This window comes from Chiloscyllium plagiosum, chromosome 7 (genome assembly GCF_004010195.1).
Source record: "Chiloscyllium plagiosum isolate BGI_BamShark_2017 chromosome 7, ASM401019v2, whole genome shotgun sequence".
In the NCBI taxonomy this organism is placed as follows: Eukaryota; Metazoa; Chordata; class Chondrichthyes; order Orectolobiformes; family Hemiscylliidae; genus Chiloscyllium; species Chiloscyllium plagiosum.
This window is the reverse complement of record NC_057716.1, coordinates 42,854,611-42,872,508: the sequence shown is the minus strand read 5'-3', so window position 1 is coordinate 42,872,508 and position 17,898 is coordinate 42,854,611. Positions and strand designations below refer to the sequence as shown.

General features: G+C 38.6%; 1 protein-coding gene across 1 annotated transcript in view; it reads right to left on the bottom strand.

Annotated features, from left to right (window-relative positions):
- The window catches only part of ttn.1 (titin, tandem duplicate 1), a 336,276-nt gene that overhangs the window by 209,885 nt on the left and 108,493 nt on the right, over nt 1-17,898 (bottom strand). The window contains exons 72-91 of the mRNA XM_043694489.1: nt 17,408-17,695; nt 15,927-16,205; nt 14,329-14,610; nt 12,018-12,296; nt 11,563-11,841; nt 9,997-10,275; nt 9,582-9,869; nt 9,066-9,344; nt 8,140-8,421; nt 7,743-8,021; nt 7,286-7,564; nt 6,876-7,154; nt 6,257-6,544; nt 5,852-6,130; nt 5,291-5,572; nt 3,489-3,767; nt 2,842-3,120; nt 1,379-1,657; nt 971-1,258; nt 435-713 (exon numbers count right to left, since the gene is read on the bottom strand). Coding sequence (XP_043550424.1) covers nt 435-713; nt 971-1,258; nt 1,379-1,657; nt 2,842-3,120; nt 3,489-3,767; nt 5,291-5,572; nt 5,852-6,130; nt 6,257-6,544; nt 6,876-7,154; nt 7,286-7,564; nt 7,743-8,021; nt 8,140-8,421; nt 9,066-9,344; nt 9,582-9,869; nt 9,997-10,275; nt 11,563-11,841; nt 12,018-12,296; nt 14,329-14,610; nt 15,927-16,205; nt 17,408-17,695 — 5,625 coding nt within the window. The remainder of the gene's footprint in view (nt 1-434; nt 714-970; nt 1,259-1,378; nt 1,658-2,841; nt 3,121-3,488; nt 3,768-5,290; nt 5,573-5,851; nt 6,131-6,256; nt 6,545-6,875; nt 7,155-7,285; nt 7,565-7,742; nt 8,022-8,139; nt 8,422-9,065; nt 9,345-9,581; nt 9,870-9,996; nt 10,276-11,562; nt 11,842-12,017; nt 12,297-14,328; nt 14,611-15,926; nt 16,206-17,407; nt 17,696-17,898) is intronic.

The following is a 17,898-nucleotide window of genomic DNA, read 5'->3' as shown; positions in this document are numbered from 1 at the left end:
CCGTGAGAACCTTTTTCCACATATGGAGTCAGCTGTTATGAGGGGGCATAGCTTTAAATTAAGGGGGGGTAGGTATAGGACAGATGTTAGGGGTAGGTTCTTTACTCAGTGAGTCGTGAGTTCATGGAATGCCCTGCCAGTAGCAGTGGTGGACTCTCCCTCATTATGGGCATTTAAGCAGGCATTGGATAGGCATATGGAGGATAGTGGGCTAGTGTAGGTTAGGTGGGCTTGGATCGGCGCAACATCGAGGGCCGAAGGGCCAGTACTGCGCTGTATTCTTCTATGTTCTGTGTTCTATGTTCTACTACAGCTGATCAATTGCTAAGAAAATAAGTCGAAAGTGCTGAACTTTTCAACTAGCTAGGATCGCAAAGCAATCTTACGTGAAGTAGAGTTGTAAAAACTGTAAAACAATATACAAAAATGCACACCTTTCACAAACAATTCTGCAGAACAGGCGACTGTCCCGACATCGTTGCTGACTTGGCAGGTGTAACTACCCGCATCAGATATTTTAGCTGAGACCAACTCTAGCAAATATGTTGAGCCTTCATTCCAAATAGAATATGCCACACCATGCATCAATTCCCTGTCCCCTTTGAGCCATTTTGTAGATAACGGTGTGGTTCCTTTCACAACACTCCTAAACTGTACAGTAGAACCAAGTACAACATCCCGCGATGTTACTTTTTCGATAAAGCTCGGAGGCTCTAAAATTCACACAGGAAAAAAACACATTTAATTAACTCATGTACAGAGAAACTATAAGATATGATCAGGTTGAAGAGAATGTTGTAGAGGAATGCTAATATGTTCTTCAAAAATCTATGAATTAACAAATCAAAGATAATGATGTTTGATGAGTACGTTTAGTTACTTCACTGGTGTCGTGAAGAGAAAGAAACTGCTTGGGTAAAGAAATTAATATTCACACTGAGAAGAAAATATAACAAGATAATGTTCACACCTTTTACACTTAAGAAAGCACTGCATTCGTCCATTCCTGCTGAATTTGCAGCTCTACAAGAGTAAATTCCACCATCTGAAACATCTAACTCATAGACCTCCAAAGACAGCATGTTGTCTTGAGATAACATCTTGTATTTGTTACTGGCTGATATTTCATTGCCATCTTTATACCAAGAGATGTCCATCGGAATTGAACCAGAAACTTTACAATCCATTCGCACAAAAGATCCTAAAGTACTGCTCATTTCCTTTAATTTTCTCGTAAACAATGGAGCAATTATTTGTTCTGTCCAGTGCAAGAGTAAAACAAAAGTCAATAAAAACATGCCCACTATTTTCAAGTTTCTGACAATTTTTAAACTTTTTTTCAAGAAAATTAAAGCCATCACACAAATTAATCACTGACCTAACACTGTCAAAGAAATACTGCAGCTGTCAGCTCCAAACTCATTCTGAACTTCGAAAGTATAGTCAGCACTGTCATCCATTTCCACAGACTGAATTTTTAGACTTGCCACTTTATTTGCAAAACTTATTTTAAATTTTCTATCTGATTCCAGTTTCTTTCCATTTTTGAACCATGCAACACTTAGTTCTGGTGTACCGGCTACAGTACACTCCAAAATTGCCGGTTCTCCTGCAGTCACCGTGAGTGGCTCAGACTTATCTTTGACATTCGCAGGTTCTGTGGGAACAAGTAGATATCTGCATGAGGAGATCTATGCAATAAATTTGCTATTTGCAGTCATTTCATATGGATGGAGCTGGCTGTAGATCTTTTTCGCATCAACTCATTCAGATGTATCATGACAAATCTCTGGAGTAGGTTGTTTTGTGTTTGGGTTAGGGTCTTCTGGTTCAGAGGTAGGTGTACTACCACTGTGTCACAATAGCGCTGCCAGCATTAGGTCTGATTATTCATTAGCTTGGTGTCAAATTTAGTCAATACTGCTGCAGTAAAAATGTCAGTCTGCTTGATTGATTAGATTACTTACAGTGTGGAAACAGGCCCTTCGGCCCAACAAGTCCACACCGACCCGCCGAAGCGCAACCCACACATACCCCTACATTTACCCCTTTAACCTAACACTACGGGCAATTTAGCATGGCCAATTCACCTGACCCGCACATCTTTGGACTGTGCGAGGAAACCGGAGCACCCGGAGGAAACCCACACAGACACGGGGAGAATGTGCAAACTCCACACAGTCAGTCGCCTGAGTCGGGAATTGAACCCGGGTCTACAGGCGCTGTGAGGCAGCAGTGCTAACCACTGGGCCACCGTGCCGCCCATAGCGCTGCCAGCATTAGGTCTGATTATTCATTAGCTTGGTGTCAAATTTAGTCAATACTGCTGCAGTATTGACTGCTACCATTTGAAGGTAGTTCGGAGTGCCCTAAATCAACTCAGAGTAGGAGACTCTTGTGGTACAATGGTAGTGTCCCTACTGTGGACCAGGAGACCCGGGTGCAAGGCCAGCCTGCTGCAGAGGTGTATAATAACATCTCTGAACAGCTTGATCAGGAAAAAATTGATTAAAAAAAACTTTGTGTTTGCTTTCATGTCTCAAATTATGTTAAAAATCATGCTTCGAGAGCTCATAAAACACAAGGTACTGGCAGTGAGCAGAAGTCAAATGAAAAGAGTGCTTCTACGAATTTGCTAGAGGAATTTATTTGATCCTGAGTAGAGAAACTATCGTGTTGCAGACAAGGCTGTTGGATATGGAAAATTTCTCCGTTGCCAATTATAACAGTCCTCATTTTGATGATCACAAAACATTAAAGTTATTCAACTTGGGAAAGTAAATACTATGAAACTGAAATCAATGACTTTCAGACAATACGTATTTATTATTTGCTACTAACCCAATATGGCCAATGTAGCAAAGCATTTTGCAGTTCCTGCGTCATTCTTTGCCTGACAAATGTACTGTCCACTGTGATTTTCTTCAACCTTAATAATCTGTAATGTGGCAACATTGTTTTCAAAGGACATTTTTATATTTTCATCTTCTTTGATATGTTTGCCATCTTTTTTCCAGCTTGTCGTTATTGGAACTGAGCCCTTTACAAGACATTGAAATTCAGCAGAATTTCCAGAAAATACTGTTGCATTTTCTATTGTTTGTACGAAGGTTGGTCTCTCTAGTTTAAAGCAAAGAGAATATATAACCTGTTATAATTTATAATGACACAACCAACACTTCATTTAACAAGCACTGCGATTCAAGACATTCACTAGCTGCGCCAGCACACGCCGCGGCCGGCGGAAGCAGGGTCTCCGTTGCCATGCCGACCGCCGAGTGTCATGAGGTGTGCAGCAGCTGGATCGAGGAAAAGAGGAGGCGGGAATGGACCAGGAATTGGTTCGGCAGCGTCACTGACGCATGCACGTGATGGAGAGTTCGCGAGGAGCCGGGGTGACAGGGACTACTATACAGGAACATGACAACAAAGCAGACAGCACACAACATCCAGGTAAAAGCACTTAGGAGAACTGGATTGTAACTGACCTTTCAAACTGACTGTAGAACTGCAGGAGCAACTCCCAACATCATTTTTGACTGTACACTTGTATTCACCAACATCAGAACTATCAGATTTTAGAATGCAAAGACTGGCTAAAGAAATGTCAGTGATTATTTTGTACTTTTTACTGTGTCGAATTTGTTTATTGTCTTTATACCACATAACTTCAAAAGGACTTGAACCGGCCACCTCACATTCAAGAGTGACATCAGTAGATTTTACTACCTCAACTGGTTCAAGCTTCTTCGTAAATGTGGGAGGTTCTAAAGAGCAAAGATGACAACATAGTTTATAAATTTCGCATTTAGCAAGTTGAGTCCCATTATTACCAACCATATTAAAAAACTATAATGGTTAATGACGTGAGACAAACTAATAGCCAGACACGTTTTAACTTCAGTTATTATTGAAGGTAAATAGTTCAAATATTTTAAGAAACACACTTTATGCTTATTTTGTACATATACTCAAATTTCAATGCCATTAGTGGTCCTCACATTTTATAATTTTGCCCAGATGTACATAATTAGCAAAAAAAATCTGTTCAACAAACAGGAAAAAGTATAAGGAGAAGTTAAAATAGCGCATTTTATTTCCGTTGTCACTTTATTATCATTTGATTTGAGACTGGGAAGTGTCCTTTGGACCACAATAGGACCTACACTGATAATTGAAGATTAGGTCCTACTATATGTATGTTATCCAAAGGAGTTCTAATTTTCAATTTGAGCATAATACTAAATGCCCATGTAAATGGCTAGAAAGGTAACAAAGTCTTTGAAATAAAATAAACTAGGAAAGATACAGAGGCTTTGGAGAGAGTGCAAAGAAGGTTTACCAAGATGCTGCCTGGACTGGAGGGTTTGCCTTATGAAGAAAGGTTGAATAAGCTCAGACGTTTCTCTCTGGAGAGAAGGAGGAAGAGAGGAGACCTGATCGAGGTGTATAAAATAATGAGAGGGATAGATAGAATCAATCACCAGAGACTTTTCCCTAGGGCAGGATTGACTGGTACGAGAAGTCATAATTTGAAGTTATTAGGAGGAAAGTATAAAGGAGACGTCAGAGGTAGGTTATTTACGCAGAGAATGCATGGAATGCGTTGCCAGCTGTGATGGTGGATGCAGAGTCAGTGGGGACATTTAAGCAACTGCTGGACTTGCACATGAATAGCAGTGAGTTGAGGGGTGCATAGGTTGTTACTATATTTGACATTAGGATTAAATCTCGGCACAACATCGTGGGCCAAAAGGCCTGTTCTGTGCTATACATTTCTATGTTCTACGTTCTAAAAATATTCCACATTTGAATTGTATCCAGGTGTCATGAAGGAAGTAGTGTCTCCTTCCTATGAGCTTTACATCCTTCTGCTGTAAGAGCACCTCTGAGGCCCTCTACCAGGTTTGCCTTATTAATGCCTTTTTGTATTTCCCATGGTCAGAAGATGGATAAAAATGCTTGGCAACCACAACCCCACAGTATCCTCTCTTCGCCAAGCAGCTCATTACCCCATTCTGTTTCGAACAGTTGGCTGAATGGCTACATTCAAAGTAGACAGAGCAGTCAAAATTTTCCTGAGCCTCTAACGAAGAAACTAGCACAGTCGGGAAATGCCTGCTTCCAGCATGTGAGTAGTTTCCAATCCACAATCAAAAGGAAGCCATAAAATGAGACCACTTAAGCCAAGGTGCCCAAATATTCCACAATTATGCAAGAAGGATTTGCAACACTTTCAGAAAGACCAAGTTACTTCCGATGGAAAATATAACTAGGAATTTTTACAGACCTTTAACTGTAACTTTAATCTCGCAAGATTCACTGCCAGCTTCATTTTGTGCTTTGCAAGAGTAATTCCCACTGTCATCCAGGCTTACATCGACAATTGCCAAGATTGCCATAGAATCAACGAATGACATTCTGTATTTTTGACTGGCACTAATCTCCCGATAATCCCTGAACCAAGAGACTTTTATTTCAGGTGTGCCAGTTACTTTGCACTCAAAAACTGCTGTCTCTCCTTTCTTAAAAATTGCTGCAGGCTCTAACTTCTTAATAAAGTATGGAGGTTCTAGAGAAGAAAATGTAGTAAACTTCGTTACAAATGTTAAATGCAGGAACAAACAGATACAACATAAAATGGAACAATGAAACACCTATGACTATAAGAAGGAATAAAAGAAGACAACACATAACACAATAGTAACATTAAAAACAACAAACTAGAGAAAAAAATGGTAACACATAAGCAAAAAGTAACTTTCCAAAGTAGTATGATTTGCAAACTGGGAAAAGACAGAAGATTTCAATACTTTTCCACAATAGTTCACAATGAACTGAAAATACACACCTTTGACAAATAGTCTTGCTGTACAAGTGGCAGTGCCAACCTTGTTACTGACTTCACATGTGTAGTCACCCAAATCAGAGACTTTAGCTGAAAGCAGCTCAAGTAAACTTGTTGAACCTTCATTTAAAATGAAACAGTCCGCTCCAGACATCAGCTCCCTGCCGTCCTTCAGCCATTTTATAGACAGTGGACCAGTTCCTTTCACAACACTTCTAAACTGCACTGTGGATCCAGGCAGAGCTTCCTGAGCTACAGGCTTTTCCACAAAACTTGGTGGCTCTGTAATTCATGTGAGGAAAAAGAATCCCTTTAGTACTCCCATTCCTGGGAAAACAAGCGAACATCAGAAACTGAACAGAAAAAGCTATGAAACAAATTGAAATAAAGGAAGTTCATATTTCAAACCTGTTACTTTTAAGATACCACTGCATTCATCACTTCCTGCTGAATTGGTTGCTTTACAAATGTAGGTTCCATGATCAGAAAAATCTAGTTCATTAACTTCAAGCGTTGTTGCATTATCTTGGTATAATATTTTGTGTTTTTCATCAGATGTTATTACTGTGAAATCTTTATACCATGTAAAACTCATTGGAAGAGAACCAGAAGCTTTGCACTCCATATGGACAAAAGATCCCAAAACAGCATCCAATTCCCGTAATTTTCTTGTAAATACTGGGGGTATAATTTGATCTGTCCAAGACAAAGGCAGCCAGTCAATAACAAATACTTGGAAGTGGTTGAAATGAATAGGATCAACTTGTTTACATTAAGAAAGAATGACTTAAACAATGGAATTTTCAGATTGATTGGGAATGCGCCCTCCATGATCACTCAAATCAAATCTAATTTTCAAGCTATCAACATGTCTATTCTACTTAGTTCCATGATGACTGGATTTCAACAAGTAAAATTATCACAATAAAACACTTTAAATATGTCTAAGGTCAACAGTTTTGTATGCTGTGTTTTTCAATGCCACTGGATATTTAAACTAATATTTTAAATGCAAGTAAACACTAACCAAATACAGTCAATGTTGCTTTGCAGATGCTGGTTCCAAATTCATTCTTAACCTCAAATGTATACTCAGCCGTATCCTCATTAGAAACAGAGGGAATCTTTAGGCTGATCACGTTATTCTCAAAGCTGAGTTTGTGTCTCCTGCTTGGTACCATTTCATTTCCATCCTTAAAACATTTAACTCTTAATTCTGGGGTACCAGTTACAGTACATTCCAGGTTTGCTGGATTTCCTGCGGTCACACTGAGCGACTGTGCCTGTTCTATGATTTTTGCTGGTTCTATGGAGGAAAAAAAAATCCATTCAATATCTTACAGCTATGAATCTCATTTCAGTTGGTGCACCACAAAGAATCTGAATCAGCTTGCAAAAATTTGAAATGGAGGGTTGTGAAGTTAATGTCCCACCAACCTGCTACCAGCAATGTGGCATAACACTTGTCAGTTCCTGCATCATTCTTGATATGACATGTATATTTCCCAGCATGATTTTCTCCAACATTATTTATTTGAAGAGTAGCAACATTATTCTCAAAAGACAGTGAGATATTACCATCTTCTTTGATATAATCTTTGTCTTTCATCCAAGTTACATAAATGGGCTTTGAGCCTTTGACCAGACATTGGAATACAACAGAATTTCCTGACAATGTTGTTACATTTTCAATCTTCTTCACAAATCCTGGGGGTTCTAGTGTAAAATAAATGGTAATGTAAATAATTATTAGTTGTCCTAATTATGTTTTAATGCAATTTGGAAAGCTTCTTCAGGTATCTAAGCAATTAATTTTGCAGTGGAGAATAAAACAATAAAGTTGGCACTATTAACAGTGGAAGACAAATATTTTTGACAATGTATTTCAACTGACCTTTCAAATTGACTGTGGAACTGCAGGAACAACCCCCCACATCATTTTTGACTGTGCATGTGTATTCGCCAACGTCAGGGGTATCAAATGTTAGAATGCAGAGACTGGCTAAATAATTGTCAGAGATCATTTTGTATTTTTTGCTGCTCCGAATTTGTTTATTGTCCTTATACCACAGAACTTCAAATGGAGCAGTACCAGTCACCTCACATTCCAGTGTGATATCATTGGTTTTAACTGTTTCAGCAGATTGAAGTTTCCGCCTAAAACTGGGAGGTTCTATAAAATAATCACAATTAAGTCCAAAATCAACAAAAGCACTGAAAATAAGAGTAGCTTTGCTCAAGAAAATTAAAATATGTATTATGCTACCAAATTACAAAGACAATTTACAGACCTTTAACTTCAACCTCAGTGCTGCTGCTGTCACTACCAGCTTCATTCCTCGCTTCACAGATGTAGCTTGTACTGTCATCCAAACTAACATTAATAATCTCAAGAACTGCCACAGAACCATCAAATGATATCATACATTTGTCACTGGCTATAAGTTCATGACCACCTTTGTACCAAGTAACTTTGATTTTTGGTGTGCCAGTTATAATGCATTCAAAACGTGCTGTGTCTCCTTTCTTTATTATCGTTGATGGATTCAGCTTTTTAATGAAGCTAGGAGGTTCTAGAAGTCAAAATGTTAGAAATGTCAGTATAAATTTAAAGGATAGCCAACAGCAATTCAAACTCACAATCAAATATAAATAATTATCAATAATGCATTTACAGTCAAAAATTGCCAACTTAATAAATCTGATCCATACTCAACTGTGGCTCTATTAATAGTAAAGAAAACATAATCTCTTTTTCACATAATCTCAGTATTTCTTATTGCTGCCTCTGTTATAATAACTATTATTTAGGGTTGGGGCAGACTAAACTATGAAAGTTCTTAAAGTTGTCCCCTTTACTATTTATCACACAAATCAATTTGAATTGAGAGGTTTTTTTTCAGGACTTTGAACTGAGAACAAATTCTCCACCACTCCACAATATTTCACCTAACAGTGACTATCTGAATACAGTCCACTTGTGAGTAAAATGTAGAGTTTCAAAATAGGGAATACTAAGTCTGATTCTCAGCCCAGATTTACTGTGCTGGATAATGGTCCCTGTCCATGACTGGCAATGTAAATCCTACCACTACAGCTGATCAATTGCTAAGAATATAAGTCAATTGTGCTGAACCTTTCATCTAGCTAGACTTGCAAAGCAATCTTACGTGAAATAGAGTTGTAAAACTGTAAAACAATATACAAAAATGCACACCTTTCACAAACAATTCTGCAGAACAGGCAACTGTCCCGACATCATTGCTGACTTGGCAGGTGTAACTGCCTGCATCAGATATTTTAGCTGAGACCAACTCTAGCAAATATGTTGAGCCTTCATTCCAAATAGAATATGCCACACCATGCATCAATTCCCTGTCCTCTTTGAGCCATTTTGTAGATAACGGTGTGGTTCCTTTTAGAACACTTCTAAACTGTACAGGAGAACCAAGTATAACATCCTGTGATGTTATTTTTTCGACAAAGCTTGGAGGCTCTAAAATTCACACAGGAAAAAAACACATTTAATTAACTCATGTACAGAGAAACTATAAGACATGATCAGGTTGAAGAGAATGTTGTTGAGAAATGCTAACATGTTCTTCAAAAATCTATGAAGTAACAAAATTAAGATAGTGATACTTGAAAACTATATTTTGTCTAGTGTAGAAAGAATTTAAAAATTACTTGGCTAAGCAAATACATGGGAAGGAAATACAATAAACGCTCACACCTTTTACACTTAAGAAAGCACTGCATTCGTCCTTTCCTGCTGAATTTGTTGCTCTACAAGAGTAAATTCCACCATCTGAAACGTCTAACTCATTGACCTCCAAAGACAGCATGTTGTCTTGAAATAACATCTTGTATTTGTTACTGGCTGATATTTCATTGCCATCTTTATACCAAGAGATGTCCATCGGAATAGAACCAGAAATTTTGCATTCCATTTGTACAAAAGATCCTAAAGTACTGCTTGATTCTTTTAATTTTCTCGTAAACAACGGAGCAATTATTTGTTCTGTCCAGGGTAAGGGAGAAAAGATATCAATTCAAAAATTCATTATTTAAAATTTGTGACAATATTTGTTATGTTTTAAATATTGCTTTAAGCAAATTAAAGCCATCAACACAAATTAATCACTGACCTAACACTGTCAAAGAAATACTGCAGCTGTCAGCTCCAAACTCATTCTGGACTTTGAAAGTATAGTCAGCACTGTCATCCTTTTCAACAGACCGAATTTTTAGACTTGCCACTTTATTTGCAAAACTCATTTTATATTTTCCAACTGACTCCAGTTTCTCTCCATTTTTGAACCACGCAACACTTAATTCTGGTGTACCAGCTACAGTACACTCCAAAATTGCTGGGTTTCCTGAAGTCACTGTGAATTGCTCAGTTTTTTCTATGATTTTTGCAGGTTCTGTGGGAATAATGAGATCAGTTACATCAGGAGAACTGTATAATTTTGATTACTATTTTATCATTTATTTTGTACTGCAAGCTTGATGCCTCAGAATTTGGTTCAATTCTAGTCACAACTTCTATAACAAACATTTCTACCATCAACTTTCCATAATGCTCCATGTGCAATAACTTGTGACAGTCTCAATTCAGCTCACAAAGAGTTGGTGTTCATGTTGTAAAACCTGAGCATTATGTAAGCAATCTCATTCAGAAATGCCATAAAATGGATGGTGATAGAAAGTGAAAGACCTCACGTGGATAGAGTGGAAACCTCATCTGACAATTTATCAGAGATGTATTTTAAAACACAATTGAGAAATCGTATCCTGCAGTAAACAGAGTCATTCTTGCAATTACTAACAATGATTGCTCCACATGGAAAATGATCTATCTGGAGCTTAAAAGAATGTGGGCAGACTTTCATAGAAAACCATAAAATTCAAACAGGACCAGACTGGGAACATACTTCCTGCATTTACCCTATGACCAGGCAGTCCAGAACCATGGGCTCACAGTCTGACAATATGAGAATGGACATTTAGTACTGAGACAGGGAGAAATGTCCTCACTGAGAATGGTGAGCCCATCGAATTATCTGCAACAGAAAGTAGTTGAGGCCAAAGCATTCAATGTTTTCAAGAAGGAGTTAGAATAGAATAGAATCCTTACAGTGTGGAAGCAGTACATTTGGCCCATCGAGTCCACACCGACCATCTGAAGAGCATCTCACATGGATCCAGCCCCATCCTATGGTTAATCCACCTACCCTGCACACGATGGGCTATTTAGCATTGCCAATCCACCTAATCTGCACATCTTTGGACTGTGGGAGGAAATCCACGCAGACACAGGAAGAATGTGCAGACTGCACACTGACAGTTGCTTGAGATTGGAATTGAACCCAGGTCTCTGGGGCTGTGAGGCAGTAGTGCTAACTGTTGAGTCACTGTTGCTCTTATGACTGAAGGGATCAAAGGATGTGGGGTAAAGTAGGAACATCGTAGTAAATTGGATGATCAGCCATGATCACACTGAATGGCAGAACAGGCTTGAAGGGCTGAATGGCTGACTTCTGCTCCTATTTTCTATGTTTCTATGTTTATATCCCCTTAACAGTTTAAATTTCCTAATTTTGATGATCATAGAATTAATTTTTAAAAAATGAAAACAACATTATGTGAAAACGTAAATGTCATGGAATTCTGACTTTTGGACAATGTTGTGCTTATTATTTGGTACTAACCCATTACAACCAATGCAGCCGCGCATTTTGCAGTTCCTGCATCATTCTTTGCCTGACAAACGTAATTTCCACTGTGATTTTCTTCAACCTTAATAATCTGTAATGTGACAACATTATCTTCAAAGGACATTTTTACGTTATCATCTTCTTTGATATTTTTGCCATCTTTTTTCCAGCTTGTCGTTATTGGAACTGAGCCTTTTACAAGACATTGAAACACAGCAGAATTTCCAGAAAATACTGTTGCATTTTCTATTGTTTGTATGAAGGTTGGTCTCTCTAGTTTAAAGCAAAGAGAATATATAACCTGTTATAGTTTATATTACATAGTCACTGTTTAAATTTTTAAAATATTGTGATTTGAGATGTTGATTAATAACATATAGGAATAAAATAATGAAGAGATACTACACAACATCCAGGTAAGTACTTAGGAGAACTGGATTGTAACTGACCTTTCAAACTGACTGTAGAACTGCAGGAGCAACTCCCAACATCATTTTTGACCGTACATGTGTATTCGCCAATGTCTGAGCTATCGGATGTTAGAATGCAAAGACTGACTAAAGAAATATCTGAGATCATTTTGTACTTCTTACTGCGTCGAATTTGTTTATTGTCTTTATACCACATAACTTCAAAGGGACCTGAACCGGCCACCTCACATTCAAGAGTGACATCAGTAGATTTTACAACCTCAACTGGCTCAAGCTTCTTCGTAAATGTGGGAGGTTCTAAAGAATAAACACATAATTTGGTTAATAGGTCATTGCCTCAAACATTTGTGACTCTGAACAATACTCACTGATATTAGAAATGTTCAAGTGATCTTCGTTTCAATTTCTGATTATAACTTCAGAGAGACAAACCAACACAGAAATAGTCATAGACTTCATTCCAACCCTTCATTCCAACTCATCCATGCTGACCAGATATCCAAATTAATCTAGTCCCATTTGCCAGCATTTTGCCCACGTCCCTCTAAATCCTTCCAATCATGTACTCATCCAGATGCTTTTTAAATGTTGTGATTGTACCTGTCTCAAATACTTCCTCTGGTAGCTCATTCCAAACACACACTACCCTCTGCCTGAAAAGATTGCCTCTTAGATCCCTTTCAAATTTTTCCCTTCTCACCTTAAATCTATGACGTCTAGTTTTTGGACTCCCTTACGCTAGGAAAAAGACCTTGTCTTTTTACTCTATCATGCCCTCATGAGGTTACCCCTCAGCCTTCAACGCTCCAGAGAAAACAGCCACAGCTTATTCAGCCTCTCCCTAGCGATTAAACCCTCCAACCACAGCAACATACTTGTAAATCGTTCTGAACCCTTTCAAGTTTAACATCTTTCCTCAAGCAGGGAGACCAAAATTGAATGCAGTATGCCGAAAGTGGCCTAACCAATGTCCTGTACAGCCACAACATGACCTCCCAACTCCTGTACTCAATGCACTGACCAACAAAGGAAAAGGTCGACTCCATGCGAGCTCCTGCGTGCAAATCTAAGTTTCCTATTTCCTACAATCATGACCTATTATTTACTTACCTTTGCTATTTAACTTTGTGATCTGCCTGTAAGACAAAGCTTTTCACTGTGCCTCGGTATATGTGACAATAAATTCAATTCAATTCAGTTCAATTCAAAGGCAACTGTACCAAATGCCTTCTTCACTACCCTGTCTACCTGCGATTCCACTTTCAAGGAACTATGAACCTGTGCCACAAGGTCTCCTTGTTCGGTAACACTCCCCAGGACTCGACCATTAAGTGTATATGTCCTGCCCTGATTTGCCTTACCAAAATACAATACTACACATTTATCTAAATTAACCTCCATCGACCACGCCTCGGTTCATCGCCCCATTTGATCAAGATCCTGTTGCACTCTGAGATAACCTTATTCACTGTCCACTACATCTCCAATTTTGGTGTCACCTGCGAACTTACTAACCATGTCTCCTATATTCATATCCAAATCAATTATATAAATTACAAAAAACAGTGGATGCCAGCACCGATCCATACAGCACGCCACTGGTCACAGGCCTCTAATTTGAAAATTAACCTCCAACACTACCCTCTGTCTCCTATCTTCAGGCCAATTTTGTATCCAAATGGCTAGCTCGCCCTGGATTCCATGTGATCTATCCTTGTTATTCAATTTGCTATGCAGAACCTTGTTGAACGACTTGCTATTATAGAGATATGACAGAAAACTCAATAAATTTATGCCATATGTGTTTTTACTTTGTTACAACCTTTTAGGGTACCATCAGTCCTCAACCAGTATCCAGATATACATGAGGCTAATATTTCAAAAAAAAAACTTAGAAGGGATAATTTAACTATTCCCCATCACGTTGCAGGGAGGACTTTCATTTAATGCTTTATTCCTGATGTTTACCCATCTCAATACCATTGAACCCAGCAATGGGTCAGCCATCCATTGAATCTCAGCAAGAACTGTATATCAATAAATGTATATCAGTGTATTGTCTGAGTACAGTGCAACTGAGGAGCTGCATTTAAATCACATCCAACAGCTACATTTCCTGAAGTTTCCAGTGAAAATGTCTGCATAGTTTGCATCTGCCAGCTTCCCAAGTGGAATTAATTTTTACTCCACAAACAAAAGCAAGCCACAAGCTAGACCTTGTAAGTGATGGTTTGCAGAAGGATTTTATAATTACACAAAAAGATCTTGCAACATTCTCAGAAAGGCCAATTAACAACTAATAGAGAAGTAACTAGAAATATTCACAGACCTTTAACTGTAACCTTCATCTCGCACGATTCACTGCCAGCTTCATTCTGTGCTTTACAAGAATAATTGCCACTGTCTTCAAGGCTTATATTAGCAATTTCAAGGTTTGCCATGGAATCAACAAATGACATTCTGTATTTATGGTTGGCACTTATCTCCCGATAATTCTTGAACCAAGAGATTTTGATTTCAGGTGTTCCAGTTACTTTGCACTCAAAATTTGCTGTCTCTCCCTTTTTAAATACTGTGGCAGGAGCTAACTTCTTAATAAAGTATGGAGGTTCTGGAGAATAAAACATAGTAAACTTCATTACAAATAGGAGATCCAGGAAGAAAAAAATACAACACCATAGTGGGGCCCGGCTGCTACTGAAAAGGCAGTGGAGACCTCACTGTACACTCTCCTCACTCTTCCCCCTGACCTGCTTTGGTGCTGCTCAGATACTCGGATGCTTGTAGTTGGAGTCCTGATCATCCTTAGAAGGAATTTATGATCCGCGAGAGCTGTCAACCAATCAGCGGACGGCTGTTCATCAGTACTGGCCAATCCACTGGGAGCAGTGGCCTCCGCTAGTGCTGTGGGAGGCCAAGGCAGAGGATGATGGATAGAGTCCCAGGGACAAGGTAGAATTAGAATTAGGTTTACTGTCATGTGTACTCAAGCACAGAGGTACAGGAGTACCATGAAAATTGCCATCATTCCTGGTGCCATCTTAGGTACAAAGATACCTGGGTACAAAATCTTAGGTACAAAATAGAAAAGTAAACAAATAAGTTAAAAGTTTGATGCTATGTGCAGAAGGTTCACTGTGGCCTCCCTGTCTCGTTCAATTAAGCTGGGACAGTTGTTATTATCTAGCCTAGACATGAGTCTTATTTTTGGCGAGACCTTTGAAGGATAGTATCTTTCTTGGGACACCCTCACCCTGACCCCAGACTCTCAACAAACCAAAGGATACCCTTTGGGATTTACAGTCTAAGATTATTACATTTTATAGTATCTGCCTGTTGCTGGTTGTAAACCAGTGGTGGCAGATTGGGGCCCTTTGGCCAATTAAGGGCCTCAGTTGGTTTGCAAGCAGAAATGTTGTCCTCTGGCCTTTTCACCCAAAGTAATTATGATAAGAAGCACAGCCAACTGCCTCTCCAGCACTTTCCTGATCAGTCAAACAGGCATTTCAACCTCCCAGACAGCTTCTGAGCTGTGTGTGTAACCTTGGAAAGAATTTGATCCCCCCACAATCAAGATATAAAAAGGCAAAGACAGACAAGCCAAAGCAAAATAGTTCTAGAGAAGAAAATGGGGTAAACGTTGTTATAAATATGAAATGCTGGAACAAACACATAGAACACAGAAAGGAGCAATGAAGGAATGGTAAACGTTGTTATAAGTATGAAATGCTGGAACAAACACATAGAACACAGAAAGGAGCAATGAAACACCCAGTAATATGAAGGAATGAAAGAAAACAACACATTACTGACATGAAAAATAACCAGAGAAAAATAGCTTTGCAAACTTGTAAAGTTTTCGAACTTAAGACAGAATCTTGCAAGAGTGCTCAATAATGGTTTAACAAATGAACTAAAAATACACACCTTTGACAAATAATCTTGCTGTACAAGTAGCAGTGCCAACCTTGTTGCTGACTTCACACATGTAGTCACCCAAATCAGAGATTTTAGTTGAAAACAGCTCAAGTAAACTTGTTGAACCTTCACTTAAAATGGAACAGTCAGCACCAGACATCAGCTCCCTGCCGTCCTTCAGCCATTTTATAGACAGTGGAGCAGTTCCTTTCACAACACTTCTAAACTGCACTGTGGATCCAGGCAAAGCTTCCTGAGCTACAGGCTTTTCCACAAAACTTGGTGGCTCTATAATTCATGTGAGGAAAGAGAACAATACAATTGGAACGCTAATAAAAATAAAATGGCAGATTCTAATTTACCATGAACTGCAAAACAAATTTTAACTACTTGTTTTGGGCTGGATCTCTTCCCCTGGGCAGAAAAAAAAGTCATGACTGTTTCCAGGTCCCAAACCCTCCCCCTTTCTAAGGACACAATCACTCACTGGGATATTCATTGGGACTTCACCATAACTGGCCTAGAGAAAGTCAGGGCAGTGGGCAGGCTCTGGAGGTGGACGGGCCATTCACCTGTGTTCCAGCTTCAACAGAGGTAGCCGATTGCATCATATAGCAAGTAACTGAAGTACGCTGTAGCCTGAGGGCACATTATTACCAGTTGTGCTTAAATGTTTAAATGAAAGAAAATACACTGCCAGATGACCATAATAGGAGAGGTGGGGCAGACATTTCTCTGCAGAGGAACCTTTGGTTGTATCATTGGAAACATTGGGAGGGACTCCAGGTTTGCCTAGAACCTCTAGCTTGCTGCTGGATGCCAGTTTCTAAGTAGTTAAGCCTAATTAAAATCAAAAGCCCAGATATTCCCCTTTGAGTATGCTTAGCAAGGTTATTAACAATGCTTACGGAGTACCGTCTTCATAGGGCCTGTCTCAAATTTGTCAAAATGGCTAGCATCATAAACAGGACCAGGAAACTGGCCTTCCACATGGGCACTTAGGTCCCATTCATTTTCAACCAAAGAAAAGCCCAAGAATTCCGTCCTTTTATTTTGTTTATTCTTTTGAGGGATATGGACACCTCTTGTTCTGCCAGTATTGGTTTCCCATCCCTAAATGGCATTGAACTCGGTAGCCCATTTCTGAAGGAAGTTAGGAATCTACCACATTGCTGTGGGTCTGGAATCTCATGTAGACCAGACCAGGTAACAATGGCAAATTTCCTGCTCTAAAGACCTTAGTCAACCAAATGGATTTTTGTAACAATAAATGAGAGTTATCATGTTCATCAACAAAGGCTAGTTTTATGATTCCAGATTGCATTAATTGAACTTGAATGAATCCCCAGAGCATTAGCCTAGACCACTGGATTATTAATACAATAACAGTACCACCCTTATAGGGCATCATGCAAACCTTAGAAATTTAATTAATAGAGATGCGGAAGCTATAAAAGAAACTTTAAATAAAATAAGTTTATCTTTCACACCTGTTATTTTTAGAATACCGCTGCATTCAGTACTTCCTGCTGAATTGGTTGCTTTGCAAATGTAGTTTCCGTAATCAGAAAAGTCTAGTTTATTAACTTTCAAAGTTGTTGCATTATCTTGAGATAATATGTTGTATTTTGCACCAGATGTTATTACTTTGAAATCTTTATACCAAGTAAAACTCATTGGAAGTGAACCAGAAGCTTTGCATTCCATTTGTACAAAAGATCCCAAAACAGCATCCATTTTCCGTAACTTTTTAGTAAATGTTGGAGGTATTTGTTGATCTATTCAAGATAAAGTGATGAATAAACAACTAGTCAACTTACAAAAACTATTTCTAAATGAATAAAATCCATTGTTCATAAGCTGTGTTGGCTTAAACAGAAAAGATTCAGATTTAATGGGAAATATACTTCCTAAGACATTCAAGATAAAACTATTTTTAAACATTGCTAAAAAGGAATTGAAGTTTTCACTTTGTCTCACT